This window comes from Chanodichthys erythropterus, chromosome 6 (assembly GCF_024489055.1).
Source record: "Chanodichthys erythropterus isolate Z2021 chromosome 6, ASM2448905v1, whole genome shotgun sequence".
NCBI lineage: Eukaryota > Metazoa > Chordata > Actinopteri > Cypriniformes > Xenocyprididae > Chanodichthys > Chanodichthys erythropterus.
The window spans coordinates 31,966,856-31,987,725 of NC_090226.1; the positions used below are offsets into that span (position 1 = coordinate 31,966,856).

At 36.6% G+C, this 20,870-nt stretch overlaps 1 protein-coding gene across 11 annotated transcripts in view; it reads left to right on the forward strand.

The window, feature by feature from the left end:
• LOC137021752 (copine-5) overlaps window positions 1–20,870 on the forward strand; it is a 349,050-nt gene that overhangs the window by 257,811 nt on the left and 70,369 nt on the right. For all 11 annotated transcript variants that reach the window (XM_067388638.1, XM_067388631.1, XM_067388636.1 and 8 more), the window contains one exon: window positions 8,950–9,013. In XM_067388638.1, coding sequence (XP_067244739.1) covers window positions 8,950–9,013 — 64 coding nt within the window. The remainder of the gene's footprint in view (window positions 1–8,949; window positions 9,014–20,870) is intronic.

Consider the following 20,870-nt stretch of genomic DNA (forward strand, 5'->3'; position numbering starts at 1 on the left):
TCCACATCCGTTTGATTAGAACTCAGTCCAAGTCCCAGAGTGGAGCTTAGTGAATATATAAGTCAAGCTCAGATTTTAATATGGATGGGGTGCATAAAGCGTCAGTGCAACCCGGGAGCTTTATGTGCAAAGCCCGAGCCACACGGTGACTTTGCAGGTAATGATATATCTTATTAATGCGCATGTACTCAACTGGCAGGTTACTAATGGTAACGCACCCTAAAGTAATGGTAGATTTGAACTGATGAGCAGAAATAAATCTAGAGCTCCAAAAAGATCCAGGAGCTACTGGAGATGATCAGGGTGTAGGTGTAAATGCACACAGACACTGGAGAACTGAAGGGTTAAATGAAGACATTGAAGACACTTTTAAAGCATGACTTATTGACATGAACAGACTGCTGAAACTAGGTTCTCATGCAGGAGGGCTTACAGTTTCTTGCCATGAATCATGCAATCATTTTTCATTTATTGCAAACTGTATCAATGTCATTTGAAGTAAACAACAGAAGTGAAGTGCTTTAAGCTACACACAAACCTTGGATAAAATCTTAAAACACAGTGTATGAACCAGTGGCTACATTTTGACCTTTTCTTTGAAAAGTACAGGGATGAAATATTGATGTGTTTTTGTTATATATTTTCAGTACTTTAACTGGGCGAACACAGTTATGTTTCAAATAAACTCTGCTCATCCCTTCTTTAGATTCTGGGAGGCATAATTATGAAATAATATCTGCATTCAGAACTGCACTGCTGCACAGATTGGCTTCTTGGCTCATACATTTACCTTCTTGAAAGGTGTTTCAGCATTTCAAATAAATGCTAATTAAACCGCTTTACGTCTGATAAGGTGTTTTAAAGATTCATTTATTGATTTATTGTGTTCAGTAAGCATCGGCCTGTTTCACATGTCACAGATAATGGATCATGGTCCAGATCTGAAACCCAAATTGGTTCCACCTGGATCATTTTAATTTCTTAATAACACCAAAATTTTGAAACAAATAAATATATTTTTTTAATAAAAAAAAATTACAAAATAATTATAAATAAAATATTAAATATCAATAAAAAAAGACATTTTATTAAAGCTGCAGTGCACGATTTTTCCTCTTTGTCGCCATCTCTTGCCTGCAATTGCAGTCATATGCAGAACAGTTATCTGTACGTGCGTTGTGCCTCGGCACGGCTCGTCAGCGCAGATGAATCTAATGTTTGCTGTCAGTCACCGCACCGGTGTGGATACTGAACTTCAGAATCACAGATTCTATGTCTTGAAAATATGACCAATATAAGAATTTTCACTGGAAAATATCATCTGAACAAGTAAGTAACATGTCTGGCACTTTTGTTCTGACCAACTGAGGAAAAAAGCATTAGGCCTACAATAAATCACACTGCCAATGATGATTAAATCTAACGATCGCTTAGCTCGGATCATGCCAAACCATGCAAATTATTATTACTGTTATATTGTTCTCAAATTGTTAATGTTAACAACATCAACATTGTGGGATTGTGTGTATTTAGTGTGTATTAGCGTTACCTGTAGATTTCAATTTCTGTAGCCACTCCACAGTCCAAAGTCTTTTGCTTTTTGACTACGAGTGAATCTCCAGTTGTCACTGATGATTGTCATTTGGATCTTTCTGGATTACAATCCGCCATCAAAATGATACGTTTAATTATTTAGCTGCTGTGAGAAAAGGCTATAAATGATCCGCTAAAAGCAGCATCCTCACAACCGACTATCCTGGACGGAACTCCTTCCTTTCTGTTTACGGACGTGACGTAATGACTCACAGAGAAACGCACCGCAGAAATCCACCATGTTGCTCTTATTATAAAACATTATTACAAGCTTACCGTTGTGAATCGAGACAAGATAATGAGATAGTTTTGAACACTGGCTGGTTATGTACTTGCTCAAAAATTGATTTTGGATCATTTTTAACCAAAAAAAGTTACGGACTGCAGCTTTAAATATATAGATTGGATATAATTATATACTTTTTATGTGTGTGTGTATATATATATATATATATATATATATATATATATATATATATATATATATAAAAAAATATACACATATATATATATTAGGGCTGTCAAAATAACGTGTCAATTTCGATTAATTAATCTGAGAAAAAAAAAAATGAAAAAAAAAAAACACAGATTAATTCATTCTGTATTGACCTTTGAACCTGGAGCCGTTCTAGTCACCATTCGACTGTAAAATGAAGGAAGGAAATGACGGACAGAACGTCTTTGCACTCTCTCTACCTCACACATAATAATCTAAATCAACTGACACAATGCTAAAAGTTTGTAAGACCGAATCCATGTTTCACGAGACGCATTCGGAGAACGTTTTTCCTGAATAACCGCTGGGTGTGAATAGTGCTCAAAAGAACGTCACCTCATCTTCTCTGACAGGCGCCCTGCACGCATAAACCACACTTTCAGTAAACAAAAAGAAAAACCTATCCAGTGGTGAAATGTTTTCTGTGTTGACAAATCTTTTGCGATGTCCTAATAACAGTCGCGATTGGCACGCAACGCGTTAACGTCCGCTAATGTCTGATTCGCGACCTAATGACTCATTTGAACAGATTCATTTTAATAAATCATGACAACAACTGATCTGTCCACACTGTGAATCATTTACTCGAACAACTCTGAAATGAGAACATAAGTGTGCTTACCCCATTTAGCAAGAGTGGTTAGTAAAATTAGCCTTAATAATCCACATTATTTTCAGGTTATTTAAATGACAATGTGTAGTAAATTAGGCCTACCTATAAAATCAGTTAGTTTAGACTGGAGTGAGGTGAAACCAGAACAAAGCAAGTTGTTGTTAGCTAGGTGCATTCAGTTGTGTATGGTAGAAAATTACATTATTAGTTAATATAACTTCTAAATGCTACTTTTTAATACTTTTCAGGTTTAGCAAAAAAGCATCTTCTCTTACAAAGCTATGAAATTTTTTTTTTGCAAAGACGGCAAGAAAGAATTACAGTGAGAGTGACGGGTACTTTATTGTCAGTATCGGGCTCGCAGATCATGTGGGTAGGGCACTTTTTACTGTTTGTGTGGATGACCATGTCTGTCACCACCAAAGACCATTTTTGACCCAGGAAAAACCCTGCATTGATTCATTTGAATTGAAATATTTAATACTTTCACAGCAAAAATTATGTACTCAATTAATTTAGATTAATTAATCACAGAGTATGTAATTAATTAGATAAAAAAAATGTATATATATATATATAAATAATATATATATAATTTGTCTAATCTCTCAATGAGACAACATTGATACTTCAGGGATGTGTTGTTATTAATCCTGTCTCGGTCACACGGTTAGTGCAGTTGAGTAGTCCTTTTTTTTTTTTAGCCGTTTATGATTTTGAGGGCTCAGTTTGCAGCTGCGGAAACATTTTCACATTACAAATACAACCTTTAGCTCGCTGGAGGGTGTCAGCAAGAAAGACTGTCCTGTTTGTTTCACTAGACAAGCCTTTGTTCCTGTTTTGTACAAGGCCCTTTTGTAATAATACAGCAATATAAACCAGGACTCCCATTGTTCCAGGGGGACGTAAAGACTGAGTAATGAACCAATTAGCAAACACTGGAGTGTGAGTAGGAACCTGTGGGACCACAGTCCAAACAGATGAGATGAAATGGCATTCTCTTACTCACACAGCCTAGAGTTTAAAAGGATAATAAAATATGATGCAGTTTGCACACTTGGCACAACACATCTTGATCGCAGGATATTGAAGTTGTAGGGAAAAGTCCTCATTTGTGGTATTTACAGTTTTTTTTTTTTTTTTAAATATAGATTTTATTTCAGTGATTTTTTTTTTTTTACTTACTTAGGGGCCGTTTACACGACACCATTTTTAATTAGGACATCTTAAAACTGAACTTTTTATGCGTTTTGGCCGTTCATTTAGACGACAATGTCGTTTTGAGGGCCTGAAAATCCAACCTTTTGAAAACAGTGTTCAAAGTGCAAGTTTTTGAAAATGATACTGTCTCTGTGTAAACTACAAAAGCACGAATTTATGACGTCATGCGCATGGCTATTACGCTTTCAGTCTATAGGTGCATAGTTTTTCTTAGTGACATCACCAACTAGTGGTCTGTTAGCATAATACAGCATTTTTAGTCATTTTCACGGATCTGTGTGAACGGGGATGTTTTGACAACATTGTTGTCTGTACACGAAAAACATGAAGTTCCATTTTATGTTTGTAGTACATCGTTGTCATGTAAACATACCCTTAGTGATTAAATAAGTAATTCGGCTCCTGAGTGCTTTATTTTAGGAGCCATTGCTCCTTTCCATTTTTTTTTTTAAATCTGGAATCCTGTTTAGCATATTTTTTGTGAACTACTACACTGTAAACTCAAATAAGATGGGCTAACTCAAATAAATTGAGGTAAAGTTAAATAATAATATATATATATATATTTTTTTTAGTTATGATGTTCCCAATTTTAAGTAAGGAGAACATTCAAGTTTTGAGTTCGTAATACTTATGCATGTTAATTGCTCTTAACTTGAAGTAATAAAGTAATGAGTTAACTAATTTTGATAGCAATTAACATGACATTAAGTTAATTAACTTTTTTATTTTGAGTTCTTGCAAATCAATTTTTGCAAGAGTTATTTACTTCTCTGTAAACCTTAAGAAAATTTAGAAAATACTAAAAGATCAGTGTTTGCAGAGTTATTGTTTGCAGTATACAAAGTTCGATGCTGAATGATGACCGATGATCACTTTCCCCCTTATAATATAACTTTAATGTAGTTACTGCCGTTACTATCTTCTAATACCTTGTAGTGTAACTGACATTTTAAAAGAATAGTTTTATTGTAGTTAAACATTAAATTGAGGGCATAGCTTTAAGAAAACTCTTGGGTAATAGGTGTAGTCAGTGGTAAAGGTTTAGAACTGGTAACTAAACTAACTCGGGTTCTTTCCAATAGAAATAAATGGCCCAACCTCATTCAGGTGTGATGTTGTTGTAGATAAGATCAGTCAAATGTGTTTTGAGAAACCAATTGTTTTGGTGATTTTTTTTTTTTTATTTGTTTTCTTCCACTGGCACAACCCACAGGCTTTGAGACAAAAAGCATGCTGTCCATCTGGTGGCAATGTAGCTTTGTTTTATGAGGATGTTATCCTAGAGAACAGGATGTTTGCTGACAATAGTCATGTGGAACCATTATGGTTTTCAGCTAGAGAAAAACATGTCTAGCAAAATGGTGTTCAGTTGTGAACACATGGCTAAAGCGCGAACACAGACTGCCTGCATCTGTCTCTATTGCAAATGAAGAATCCTGAAGGAGAACTTAGCCATATGGACAACATCAGTGCTAATGAAGCTGTTATGCATTTCAGGGACCGTGTTTGTGATTTCTGTATTAATGAGAGAAAAGTGTCCAGAATCTGAATGTAGGGATGTGCATATGAAGGATCTCTTAAAGCCCAATTCCACACCCACTTCTGCATGCTGTAGCTGCCAACTGTGGTCAGCTGCTCGGACTGAGATTTATTCACAGGCTATCAATTTTACATGTGCACCTATAAATATCACATGGCTAGCAATTATCTCAGAACTGCCATACAGAATGGTGGTAAAAATGTTCTTAATAGGGCAATCCTTGCATTAATGGTAAAGCCATTATTAGGGATACACCGATCATGATTTTTCATGATCATTTCAAGTGCCGGTAACATTTTTTCCCCTTTTTTGTTTAAGCAAATTTATTGTTGTTTATTTGCTATATAACAGGCCAAGCTGGCCTCAAATATATATATATACATACACAGTATATATCACCATTTGAAATTAGAGGCAACCACTGAATTTAATCATGATCCAAACAAAGATGCTACACACATTTAACATGAGCTGTTGTTTTTTGTAGGTGGCGCTTATGAAACAGGTTTATGTAGAGCAACAATTCTTTTTTTTTTTTTTTCAGATCCTCAGAGAGTTCTTTGCCATGAGGTGCCATGTTGAACTTCCAGTGTGAGATAGTGAGAACGATAAAACACACCTGCTCCCCATTCACACCTGAGATCTTGTAACACTGAGTCACATGACACCAGGGAGAGAAAATAGCTAATTGGGCCCAATTTGGACATTTTCACTTAGGGGTGTACTCACTTTTGTGGCCAGCGGTTTAGACATTAATGGCTGTGTGTTGAGTTATTTTGAGCGTACAGCAAATTTACACTGTTATACAAGCTGTACACTCACTACTTTACATTGTCATTTCTTCAGTGTTGTCACATGAAAAGATACAATAAAATATTCACAAAAATGTGAGGGGTGTACTCACTTCTTTGAGATACAGCATAATACAGTGGGTACGGAAAGTACTCTTTGTTATATTGCAGCCATTTGCTAAAATCATTTAAGTTAATTTTTCCCCTCATTAATGTACACACAGCACCCCATATTGACAGAAAAACACAGAATTGTTGACATTTTTGCAGATTTATTAAAAAAGAAAAACTGAAATATCACATGGTCCTAAGTATTCAGACCCTTTGCTCAGTATTTAGTAGAAGCACCCTTTTGATCTAATACAGCCGTGAGTCTTTTTGGGAAAGATGCAACAAGTTTTTCACACCTGGATTTTGGGATCCTCTGCCATTCCTCCTTGCAGATCCTCTCCAGTTCTGTCAGGTTGGATGGTAAACGTTGGTGGACAGCCATTTTTAGGTCTCTCCAGAGATGCTCAATTGGGTTTAAGTCAGGGCTCTGGCTGGGCCATTCAAGAACAGTCACGGAGTTGTTGTGAAGCCACTCCTTCGTTATTTTAGCTGTGTGCTTAGGGTCATTGTCTTGTTGGAAGGTAAACCTTCGGCCCAGTCTGAGGTCCTGAGCACTCTGGAGAAGGTTTTCATCCAGGATATCCCTGTACTTGGCCGCATTCATCTTTCCCTCGATTGCAACCAGTCGTCCTGTCCCTGCAGCTGAAAAACACCCCCACAGCATGATGCTGCCACCACCATGCTTCACTGTTGGGACTGTATTGGACAGGTGATGAGCAGTGCCTGGTTTTCTCCACACATACCACTTAGAATTAAGGCCAAAAAGTTCTATCTTGGTCTCATCAGACCAGAGAATCTTATTTCTCACCATCTTAGCAAACTCCATGCTGGCTTTCATGTGTCTTGCACTGAGGACAGGCTTCTGTCGGGCCACTCTGCCATAAAGCCCCGACTGGTGGAGGGCTGTAGTGATGGTTGACTTTCTACATCTTTCTCCCATCTCCCGACTGCATCTCTGGAGCTCAGCCACATTGATCTTTGGGTTCTTCTCACCAAGGCTCTTCTCCCCCGATAGCTCAGTTTGACCGGACAGCCAGCTCTAGGAAGGGTTCTGGTCGTCCCAAACGTCTTCCATTTAAGAATTATGGAGGCCACTGTGCTCTTAGGAACCTTAAGTGCAGCAGACATTTTTTTGTAACCATGGCCAGATCTGTGCCTTGCCACAATTCTGTCTCTGAGCTCTTCAGGCAATTCCTTTGACCTCATGATTCTCATTTGCTCTGACATGCACTGTGAGTTGTAAGGTCTTATATAGACAGGTGTGTGACTTTCCTAATCAAGTCCAATCAGTATAATCAAACACAGCTGGACTCAAATGAAGGTTTAGAACCATCTCAAGGATGATCAGAAGAAATGGACAGCACCTGAGTTAAATATATGAGTGTCACAGCAAAGGGTTTGAATACTTAGGACCATGTGATATTTCAGTTTTTCTTTTTTAATAAATCTGTAAAAATGTCAACAATTCTGTGTTTTTCTGTCAATATGGGGTTGCTGTGTGTACATTAATGAAAAAAAAAATGAACTTAAATGATTTTAGCAAATGGCTGCAATATAACAAAGAATGAAAAATTTAAGGGGGTCTGAATACTTTCCGTACCCACTGTATGTATTGAGAGAGAGGGTGAAGACAATATCCATTGCAGCATCAGCTCAGTGTCTGAAATGATTCAATCAAGGATTCAGTCTCTCTAAACCCCACCTTTCTGAGAGCCTACTCTACTCTGATTGGTCAAATGGCCCAGTCTGTTGTGATTGGTCGACCGCTGACAGTGTGTGTCGTAAACCAAATACCCATTAACATATGTGCTCCGGATCTTCCTCAGCGCTTGATACACAGTGAAAAGAACAGTAATGATGGCGTCGGTTTTACCGTATCAATCTCATTCTTTTGGAAGTGCAGCAAAGTGGATTTGCTTTGCCATTATGAATGGCATTATGCAAAAACCCATGTAGGTTCTAGCCGGAAGTTAGACTGAAATTACTGATGACTTTGCAGATGTTTTACACTCACAAACAGCTGTATTACATACTGCATGAAGGGTAATATCCATAAAAGCAAAAACAGGGGCACTTTCATTTGCACAAAATATGATTATGTTTTTGGGAGGTCACACCACATGGCATATTACAACCTGAACTAACATTGCCTTGTCATAAAAACGTCAAATTATTTGAAGAGACTTTGACTCTCTTTGATATATCTGCATATTGGTTGCAGCACATGACTTAATTGATCTATTAATAATCTTTTAACACAACTGCTTCACAGCATATTCTTTTTGTTTTCCTTGTTTTTATGATTATGATGCAAAATTCGTTGCCCATGGTGAACCATTTTGAATTGAGGATCAAGGTTTTTTAAGATTAATTGCATAAACCATCTTAAAGTTCATTCACTTACTCTGGGAGTTCCTATGCCTGAAATTAGAGCATAGAAAACGATTCCTGTCTATGGAACCCATTGACCTCGACTTCCTTATTGTGTTTTTACTTGGGTTTTATTTCATTACTGCTGTTGTGTAATTACTGTGGGTTCAGCATCTAATGGTGTGATGTCATAATTTTTTGTCTGTTTCAGGGGCATACCAGGGAAGAACTGCGGCATTATCGTCTTATCTGCTGAAGAACTGGGGAACTGCAGGGTGAGTCATTAGATGTGCACGTAGTGTTGCCTTTATTGTTTTCTCTCTTCTTTCTTCAAGGACAGGCAGAAATGTGTTTTAAGCAGATGCCTGCAATTTACTCTGTGACCTTCAATTAAAAACACTCTGTCTCATTAAAGCTCAGAGTGCTGCGGTGCAAATAGTTCCCAGTTCCTAGTTTATGAATTCATCCATGCAAGACAAAAACACAGCAACACTTGTCTTGACTGTGAGGGTCTTTAAAATAGAAAAATAAAATTTTATTTAAAAGGTCATGCATGGAGGCATGTGAAGATTTGTCAGCATAGGGCAGAATGAACTGAAAGGAAAGAAACCAATCGATGTCTTTTTGTACAAGAGGCCTGTCAGGTCAGTGTGGTGGGCACAGATAGAGTGAGACAGGGAACGGTTGGGTCAAATAAAGTCTACATCATCATTGCCCAACATGTAATAAACAGACCTTATTAATGCAGAGGCTGCCAATTTACAGCATCATCACCCTCGTTTCAAAAGTCACGAGGTCATAGTTATTACAAGAGCATTTTGTCAGCAAGTATGCCATACAAGACTATAGTACTGAATGCCATTATATTAGTTGTTAGACTATTAAAAGTCACAGTTAACCTTGTGGAAGTGTCATATCTTTATTGATCCTGCTTTTTTGGTATCACTTTACAATAAGATCCCATTAATTGATATTACCTAATGCATTGACTAATGTTAGCTAATAAAAATACACTGTTCATTGTTGTTTCATGTTAGCACAGGTCCACTAAGTAATATTTACAGATATAGCTTTTGATTTTAATAATGTATCAGTAAATGCTGATTAACATTAAATAAGATTAATAAATTGAATTGTTCATTCAAGTTATCTAATGTAGTTAACTAATGTTAGCAAATGGAACTTTACTGTAAAGTGTTATTTAATTTAATAACACATAAGATAGATATTATGAATGTAACTACAGTATATTTCCTATTGTGATCACTGTAGGCTACATAACATGTTGGCAGCGGCAAAAGTATTTTCCTTGTAATTAGTTAAATGCTATTTATACTTAACCGTCTGAGGCTGATTTGGGGCTTGGAGAAGTTTTGACATGCCCTGACATTTGTGCTTTTTTCAGTTGTTCATAAACATATAAATGGAAAAAGTGTCATTACACTGTATTCAGCACAAACTAGGCTACAATAATATGTGAGGAACATGTATGTACATGTTTGTGTTTTTGAAGGAATAACGTTTATGCATGGTTATTGAAAAAACAAAAAACTTAAGTCACTGAAATAAGGCCAAAAAAAGTATATTAAATCACAAGACTTCTGGGTATTGGATGTTGTAGACTAGAGTTTTTGCTTCAGAATTATGTAAAAAATTATGCTGCCTACTCTTTCATATAAAACAATATATTGATTTAGTTTTTGTAAGACACTTTTTGTCAAGAAACACAGTTTGCGTGGAGGCGTGAATCATCATGAATAATGGGCCGTTTACACCTGAGAAGACAAAATAATCACATAATAATGACCTGAAATGACTGTATATTAATGAGGCCTTTCAGTCAGGTAGGCTGTGAAAAAACCCTCTGTAATCATGTCTCAGCTCATCATAAACAGCAATACTGTGAAATATTATTACAATTTAAAAAAATGGTTGTAACACAGTTCGTAAATGTGGGAAGAAGGAGGCGGGAACCGGCGAACATTCAACGTAACTTTTAATTCAAAATAAACATAGAACAAAACAAAAGTAATGCCGGCAGACCCTCGCGGACGTCTGCCGGCCACACAAACATAATAAAACATAAAATAAAGTCCAGGCCTGGTCCTCTCTCATCCTTCACTGTAGTCGCTCCTCCTTTTATGCCCCCGGAGCTCCTCCGTGAGAGACTCGTTCCCTCACGGCTCTCGCCCGCCCTGCTCGTCACAATGGTATTCTATTAGATTTTTTAATGCAAATAGTGGCAGATACTATTTTAACCACAATGTATATATGACTATAAAATCTAAATAAATCTATAATTTTTTGGGACATTACTTGGACTTGACATTACCTCCCCTACACTACCTGTTAAACACTATATTCCACATTTGAGAATATTTTCCTAATTTTTAATTAAAATAAACTCTACTCAGAGCTGATATGTGACGGGAAAAGGGAGAAGAATGAGTTCTGAAAAAGGCAGATTTGAACTTCAAAAGATAACGCCACCCACTAATGATCCTGTTATCAGGCAGGTTTCTTTTGTCATTTTGTCTGGCTCAATTAGATAATGGTGGGCGGAGTTAGTGTAAATCACCTCTGCCAGACAAGGTTATCATCTCCAAGGTGATATGAAACAGTTTTCTTTATTTTTTTTCCCCTACGTTTTTGTTTATTCATGATTAAAAACATTATGTTTCAAGATAAACTTTGGTTTTGAAAGAATAGTTTTTGTTAAAGGAAGCACAAATAAATGAACCACGAATGATAAAATATTAATTTATTATTTTAAAATGCAGTTGAATTATTATAATGCATATGTAATTTATACAGTATATTTATCATTGTGGTCTCTTTGTTCTTTTTGCCTGGATACTTTAGTATACTGAAATATGGCAAATTAAAGAATTAGTTCACTTTCAAATAAAATTTTCCTGATAATTTACTTACCCCCATGTCATCCAAGATTTCCATGTCCAAGAAATGAATGTTTTTGATGAAAACATTCCAGGATTATTCTCCTTATAGTGGACTTTAATGGCCTCCAAACGGTTGAAGGTCAAAATGACAGTTTCAGTGCAGCTTCAAAGGGCTTTAAAACAATCCCAGATGAGGAATAAGGGTCTTATCTAGACGATCGGTCATTTTCTAAAAAAATGTAAATGTATATGCTTTATATAAACAAATGATCGCTTTCCAAGTGGTTCCGCCAAAACCGCACTTTCATATTCTTCAAAAAGCTTACGCTGTATGTACTGTGGCCCAGTAGTGCACAACACAATGAAATTAAAAAAGCAAACACAAGTTCACAACACAATGAAATAAAGCCACAACACAACGAAATCGAGCCAACGAAATTGTGAACTTAAGTTTGCTTTTTTAATTTTGTTGTGTTGTGCACTACTGGGCCACCGTATGTATGCCCTATGCATTCAATTTTCCACTTACGGAATGAACGCAGCGCCAGTTCCATTTTTCCATAAGTAGAATAGGGAAGGCGTAGGACATACAGCGTAAGGAAAATTTTATTTGAAAGTGAACTAATCCTTTAACGATAGAACAGAAATCGAATTTGTTTATTTGTACCTGAATTTTATGTGAACATTAAATGATGAACATGCAAATGTATCATTAAAATATTGAAATTTTACCTGAAATCTCACTTCAAGAAAATATAAATAATATTTAATTCAAAGGGGTTCGGTTGAGAAAAATGTAGGGAATCCTTGTTTTACAGCTATAAACTCAGCTCATTTTGTGATTGTGTCAATAAGAGAGAGTGTATTTCACCTCCATTAACAGATGCATTCGAGGCAGAAGCTTCTAGCGATATAGCTGCGGGTTCATTGTGAAGCATTTGTGATACTCCAGCGTTCTGCATCATGTGCTCTGCGCTCTTGTTAGGACTGTGACTGGACAATGCTCCTGTGAAGCACCTTCATTACAATTTCAAAAGGATTTTCTACTGCTTCCCTGCTCTCTGGATCAATGGCAGAGTTCATTTGTAGTTCTTTTTGCACTGCTGCCCATATTTTACACACCAAAAGCTTTAATTTGAGCTCAAGGTAACGTGAATGCAATGGGATGGACTCTTGTTAGATCCCTTCTCTGGGCTGTAAGTCACATGACCACTAAGAGCCCTGATATCAGTATCCAGCTCAATAAAGGCTTTTCCCGTCACCATTACAGACTGAAGTATAATAATGGAGCTTTTAATTTCTAGACACCATCTGAAAACATAAACATTGATTAGAGGAAAAACCAATAGAAAGGGCTCATAAAAACTCATCTTTGCCTCGTGGATTCAGATTTCTGTGCCATTGCACAATTGTGTTATAGTTCAATGTTAAAAGATTTTAGTGACACATTTTTGTGTTGGTTTTGATGTTTGTTTTGGATCATTGTCCTGATGGAAGATCCTACCACGGCCCATTATTGGATTTCTAGCAGAAGCGGTCAGGTTTTGATTTTTTATCTGTTGATATTTAATAGAATCCATGATACCATGAATCTGAACCATGAATGTTATATTTAACCGTGGACATGGGGTACTTGTTATCCATGTGTGCACCAAACCCAACTTGTGGGTTTTCTGCCAGAAAGCTCTTTTTTTTATATAGTCTTTTTTATTTTTATATACAGGGAGTGCAGAATTATTAGGCAAGTTGATTTTCTGATCATATTTTTTTTCCAAGCACATTTTACCAATTCCAATCCACATCAATCTTAATAACTACTATTAATATTGTTTTTAATCATTTATAAGTGATATATAATTGTTCATGAAGGCTGGAAATGAAAAATGCCCTATATTCAGGTGTGCAGAATTATTAGGCAGGTTTTCTTTTACAGATAAAATGAGCCAAAAAAGAGATTTAACTCAGACTGAAAAGTCAAAAATTTTTAAATACTCATGAGAAGGATTCAATACTAATGTAATACTAGAAATTGCAAAGTTAAAGCATGACCATTGGACAGTGAAATGCTCATACAAAAACAGCTGGAGAAGAAAAGACACGTTAACTGCAAAATAATTAAGAATTAAGGTGAAGAATTAAGTGTGAAACCATCAGGAACCCTTTAGTCTCCAGCGCCACCATTTCCCAGTACTGAAACCTACCTGGAGTCTTCAGAAGTGTGAGGTGTCAGGATCTCAGAGACTTAGGTTAGGTGAAGAATCCTAAAAAGCGACCTGCTCTTAATAAGAATCACAAGCTGAAGTGTTATAAAGTACATGAAGACTGGGTTTTTATAGGCCTTATAGACAGACAGCTTGAGAGTGACTCCTGAAGGACCAGCACCACATCCTCTTGTACCACTGTTTGAAGAATTTATCTTCCAGAATCTGGCAGTAAGGTGTGGGAGTTCACTTTTAGTCCATCTCTTATCCTGAAATGTCCATCTTGCAGAGATGGACTAAATGATCTTCCATAACTTACTGCCAGATTCTGGAAGATAAATTCTTCAAACAGTGGTACAAGAGTTTGTATTCCTGTGGAACAGGAAGTCATGGCTGGACAATTTCATGTTCATGATCACCCTGGTGTGCTAAAAAAAATAATGTAAATATGAATGGGGATATACTTCAGAGATATTTTACTCATAAAAAATTCTAGGGGTGCCAACTGTGGCCAACGTGTTTTGGAGAAAAACATTTATTTCATAACGTGATTTTCACCCCAATTTCAATTCTTTTTCTTCAATGAAAGGTTAGATTTTTGCTCATTTAATGAATTAAAGATCAAAAGGATAAACAATGCAGATTTTTTACAGTCATCTTTGATCATATTTACCAAGGGTGCCAATAATTCTGACCACCACTGTACTTATTAACCACAAATGCTCGTCTTGCACTGCTCTGCAATCCACACGCGTGACGTAATTATGTTGGAAAGGTCACTCCAGTGTCTACAAAGCATTAAAAAGTATACAAATTTGTTTTTTTTTTGTTTTTTTTTTAAATGACCAATCATTTAACTAGATAAGACTCTTATTCCTCGCCTGGGATTGTGTAGAGCTCTTTGAAGCTGCACTGAAACTGACATTTGGACTTCCAACCAGTGAACCCCACTGAAGTGCACTATATGGAAAAAAATTGAATTTTTTTCTTAAAACCTTAATTTCTTTTCAACTGAATATAGAAAGACACAAACATCTTGGATGATATGGGGATGAGTAAAGTATCAGGAAATTTTCATTCAGAAGTGAACTAATAGTTTAAATAATTCTCGAAATGTTCCCAGACTTTGGATTTTCTACCCGACATTTTACCGCATGGATCAGCCGTGTTAAAGTTTTTTTTCTAACCAACTGATTAAAATGTAGCTGACCACGCCGCTTCTCAATGACTTATGTTTAGTCGGCTTGTAATTGATTACCCCCTCTGATACATTTATATTTATATGTAATGTATGCTTCATGTCCTTGAGCCCTTGCTTTCTAGAAAAAACATCTAACGACACACACTCAGGCCTATGTTTTGCATAATGTACTGAGTGTGAGAGGTGGGAAAACATTGGGGTTTTTTTTGTGATGAGCCATCAGTGTATGGGAAAATCAATCCTAAATTCCTTACTAATGATTTTTGCTCATTCCTGCTATAGGCTGACAAAAATCATTAAACAGAGCAAACCCACAAAAACTTGAATTCAGTCCAGCATGATGAGTTTAACTGTGCTGGGAAGCTGCTTTGAAACTGTAGTTGGCCAAGTTACAATCAATATGAAGTACTTCAAATACGGTCAAGTTGCTTTAAAGTGTAGTTACTATAGCAACGTCACAAAGTGCTAATAAAAAGTAGCTACTGTAAACTGAAGCTAATTAAGATTTTCATATATAGTCATTGAGACTGCCTCATTTCAGAAAAGTTCCCATTATATTGCAAAAAAGGAAATTACAGTAATTTATGTCTCATAAGGAATAATTTTATAAAATGAGACTCTTCACTAATTACAAAGGAAGCTATTTTGAAAAATGTTGGGAACAACGGAATATTGGAGCCCATTGACTTCCAAAAAAAATGACTGAGACATTTCTCAAAATATCTTTTTTTGTTCCACAAGAGAAATAAAGTCATGCAGGTTTGCAAGAAAATGACGGTGAATAAATGATAACAGAAATTTCATTTTTGGGTGAATTATCACTTTAAGTAAGTAGTGTCACTTCATTTAATGCACCAGGACGCCAGCCTGAACATCTGCAGCATCTGTTTATATGGCTTCTGAGTGTCTGGAGTGGAAAATTTAAGGGTGTATTCACACCTGTCTTGTTTGGTTCAATTAAATCGAACTCAAGTTCCCCCTTGGTGCGGATCTTTTGAGCAGGTGTGAATACAGCAGTCACACTCAGGTGTGGACCAAACAACTGACCGAGACCCAGCTGAAGAGGTTCCAAACGAACTCTGGCACGGTTCTCTGCTTGAGAATTTCTGTCCAATGAATGGATGACCTTAGCACACGTGCGTTTTTTTTATTTTTATTTTTTACAAATTTTGGTTCACTTGCAATAAGGGCAGTGTGAAAGTGAACCACACCAAACAAAACAAAAATTAACATTGTATTAGATCCGGACCAAAGCAAGTGAACTAGCGGACTGACACTGTATCCAGGTCCAAGGATCCATGTTTGTCTTTCAGAGAAAAGAAAACTGGACACAGACAATATTGATAATATTGATCTTCTTTTAACACACATATTGGCATTGTCTTAGTCTGTCTCTAGAATTCAGCATATTAAAGCACTAAAGTCCAAAGATGATTGACAATATTAGCAGCTCTCTTTCAGACAAGCCTGCTGAGAGTCGATAGTACATCATTTTCTTATGAACTATCCTCACTTTCATACCAAATTGACTCCTTGTTTCAGCTCTAAATTTTGCTGCTTCTTAAGAGCAGAATGTACCTCAGATTAATTTTGAGCCAGAACAAATCTCTTCTTTTGGAGATATTATTTAGGCACACTTCCCAGTTTTTGTATCTGGACATCAAAAAAGTAGCCACTTGGTTTTTACAGTGAAAGCTCATGTTCTACAAACACAAGTTTATCTACCCCACACTAAATTAGGCTTAGTGTTTCTTGACCAAACAAATTGAATTTTTCTTATCAGCTAAATTTCCCTCTGATTTTTAAGGTAATGTAGGATTTAAAGGTGCACTATGTAATATTTTCTGTCCGCTAGAGGTCGCTAGAGGCCTATTCAAAACAAAGGCGTAGCTTTATGACGCCAAGTTTGAGCGCAGAATCTTGGGACATGTGGTCTCCACCTCACAGCTGGTGGGAAATAATCAGGATATGACTCAGGAAGAAACCATGTTCATGGACGCGATTACTAACGTTACTGTAGTATGAAGCAGAGCAGGAGCGAGTGTTGTGGAGCTGAACGAGGAGCTGGAGCGATTGCACAACACATGCCTCACGAGCAGCGGGACTTTTATTATGACACAGTCGCCGGCGCCGCTTCCGCTTTTCCGGTCATGAGTATGAGGTAACGCAGCTCTGTTTATCATATTAGATACATTTGAGAGTGTTGAAAATGATGTTATAACGTTACTCTGTGCGTTCGCTCGGCGGCTGCTGTGAGACACCGTTACACACTGCAGTAAGATAGATCCATTTTAGCACGTGACTTCGGAGCGCCAAATCGCAAGCGCAAACCGATTCTCAGAAGGCTCTTCAGTTGAACCAACCCCTGAACCGGCTCTGAGCTAGCACCGGATTCGTACTGGTGGAAAAGGGGTAAATGAGAATCTGCCGTCTGATGTGATCAGAATGCTAATGTTTTAGCTGGCAGAGGAAGAACGTCGGCTTCTCTCCCCTTTATAGCCCTCATATCCAGGAACGCAGAACATATTTATGAGGCTTTGGGGCATGGAGATGCATTATTTTTAGCTGCGAAGGGGTCTGTGGGTGGAGATTGCATGTCAATCCTTGTGCATCCTGAACTTTCCACCCTTACCTCCCTCTCATAAAGTGCCCTATTTAGGGTGTCTGCGCTTCAGGCAGATATTCATACCGCCTCATTTCAGCGGGTGTCACTGATGATTTCTAGTGAGAACCCTAAAGCTGCTCTTAAAGTGTTAAGTCGCTCTACAGCTGGCAGATTCCTGAAGGTTGTCATGTGAAAAGGCACCAAGGCATCATTTGCCACTGGGCTTTTTATGGGATGGTGATAGAGGGGACGTGATGGCTCTCATCTGTAATGCCACGCTATCTGGACAGCTGGAAGCACAAGGGTTGGGCTGTTGGAACAAGGGCGAGTGACTTTGGAGGACAGTAACAAGAGCTTAGAGAGGGGAAAGAGGCTTTCAGAATATGTTGATATAGCAGTCCAGGAATTCGCCTTTAGAGCAAGCTCACATTTAATTGCTCTCAAAGTGGAGCGTCTTCGTGTATGATGCACTTGAATCTGCACTCATCAGCAGTAAATGTCTATTAGCATGTCATCAGTATTCTGCAGGTCTCAGAGCTTGCAACAACAAAGGTTGTTTACTAAGAGAGATCTAGTGCTCTGACACGAGAGCTGTGCAGATAACAGGGCTGTTACTAGATTAGCCATGAGTCCGGGCCTGCAATCCCTCACGCAAGAGCATGTAGTCTGCAAAACACACTGTACTCTTAAGAACTCGCTTTTTGTCATCCACTTGTAAAACATGTTGCCTGACTGTTGAGATAGTCTGAATCAGGCATGTGGTGCGTAATTGTTTTACTCAAAGACTATGAAAGCAGAATGAACCTAATTTATGCTCGTCAAAGCTGCATTTATTTGATACAGTAAAACAGTAATATTGTGAAGAATTACACTCTAAAAAATGTTTGGTTAAAAACAACCCAAGTTGGGTTGAAAATGGACAGACCCAGCAATTGGGTTGTTTTAACCCAGCGGTTGGGTTAAATGTTTGCCTAACGTGCTGGGTAGTTTTATTTAACCCAACTACTGATTAAAAATGACTATATGGCTGGCTTAAAATGAATCCAAAATAAGTGAGAAATTAAAAATCAGACACATAATTACTAGAGGCAACAATAATAATCAAAAGCTGTACATTTATTAATAAGCAACTTAATAAATGTTTATTGTTTATTATTCATTATCTTATTAATAAATGCTCATTTATTAAACATATTAATAAATGTTAATTTCCAGCATATTTTGGGTTAATTTTAAGCAAGCAATACAGTCATTTTTATACAACAGTTGAGCTCAATAAAACTACCCAGCACGTTGGGCAAACATTTAACCCAACCACTGGGTTAAAACAACCCAATTGCTGGGTTTGTCCATTTTCAACCCAACTTGGGTTGTTTTTAACCCAGCATTTTTTAGAGTGTATTACAGTTTGCTGATTTTCTGCTCAAGAAACATTTCTTAGTATTATCAATGTTGAAAACAGTTGTTCTGCTTCATATTTTTGTGGAAATTTATATATATATATATATATATATATATATATATATATATATATATATATATATATATATATATATATAATTTTTTTTTTTACAGGACTCTAACTAGAAAGTTCAAAAGAACAGCATTTTTTTGAAATAGAAATATTTTCTAACATTATAATAAATATTTACTGATATCTGTCACTTTTAATCAATTTAATGCATATTTAATAAAAATGATAATTTATTTAAAAAAAAAAAAAATCATATTGGCCTCAAACTTAGCGTGTGAGGGGGGAAAAAAGAATAATTTACTTAATTTAATGCTTATAAATATATTTATTGTAGTGGAGTTACAGTTAGACCCCATAAAGAGACCAATATGCTCCAGACCAACAAGACCAGGAGTCAAAGTTGTTTACTGAAGATAAAGTTCTCCACACTTCCAAAGGCCATAAAACATGAATAAGAGGATCCAGCCTCAAACTTAGGATACAGAAACACTAGTATTTATTGTCACATAGATAATCAGTTGACGTCATTTCTACCAGATTCTGATGGGTTAACAGTACAGATAATCCTGTTGACCCATCATTTAAACATGTCAATATTCCATTTTTATGCAAATTAGATTATTCAGAGACATTATCTTTGACACATTTTGTTCTATATACGTAAGAAACTTTGATAAGGGTCACAGGTGAGTCATAAATTCCGGAAGGATTCTTCTCATCTGGGACGCTGTTGATTCTCCTTTGTTTCCTTTGTCATGGTCACATGCATATAATAATAATAATAATAATTCTAATAATTCTAATATAATAATAAACCCCTGCAAGCACAATTAGATAAAATGTAGGCAATATCTTTTCCCTTCAAGTTTTGTCAGCACCCCCCCGTGAACAGAACATGAAAACTACATCCACACTGAGCACTGATACAAACTTCTACACAATTCATATTTTAACATATAATGATCAATGGTGCAATAAATCGTAAGAAGAATGACATATGGGTTAGTGGATCTTTGTGACCCTAAATACAGTTGTCTTTACATGTCTCATACAGCTATCACGAGAACAGCAGAATGCAATGAATAAGAACAAGTTCAACTTTATTTCTATAAAATATGACATTTGATTATATAATGACCAAAGAATAATTACAAAACAAGCATTTATTCTCTGGAAGCCAGGTTATGGAAGTTAAATGTGTTCTGCTTTAAAAACTGTTTGTTTTTTGTGCCTCTTGCTTTATTGTTTCTCTCGAGTCCACTTACTGAAGAAGTCCAGCAGTATTTCTGCTCTTTGGCTCATTTGCGAGTGTGCACTGAAGCTCAGATAATATAGTACAAGTCTCTCGCTCAGTTCTGGAAGCGTCTGGAGCTAATCGACACAATGTTTAATAGCAGTGTTCATATGCAAAGAACAATGACAAATTACCATCTTAAAGGAAAAACTAAGAGTAATCCCTTACTTTACTATAACAAGGGAAAAGTGATTAAATTACAGTAATTGATTGCTTACAAAGCTGGGAAGAGTCAGGATATTATTTAATATAACTCTGATTGTGTTCACCTGAAAGAAGAAAGTCAAATACACAGGATGGCTTGAGGGGGAGTCAATTATGATTATATTATTAAATTATAATTTTTGGATGAACTGCCCCTTTAAATCAACACTTTGAAGCTTTCTTAAAACTCAGAAAAAAATACTAATCATTTCACAGGGGAAGACGAGCAGGGGAAGTGAAAATTGATTTCCAG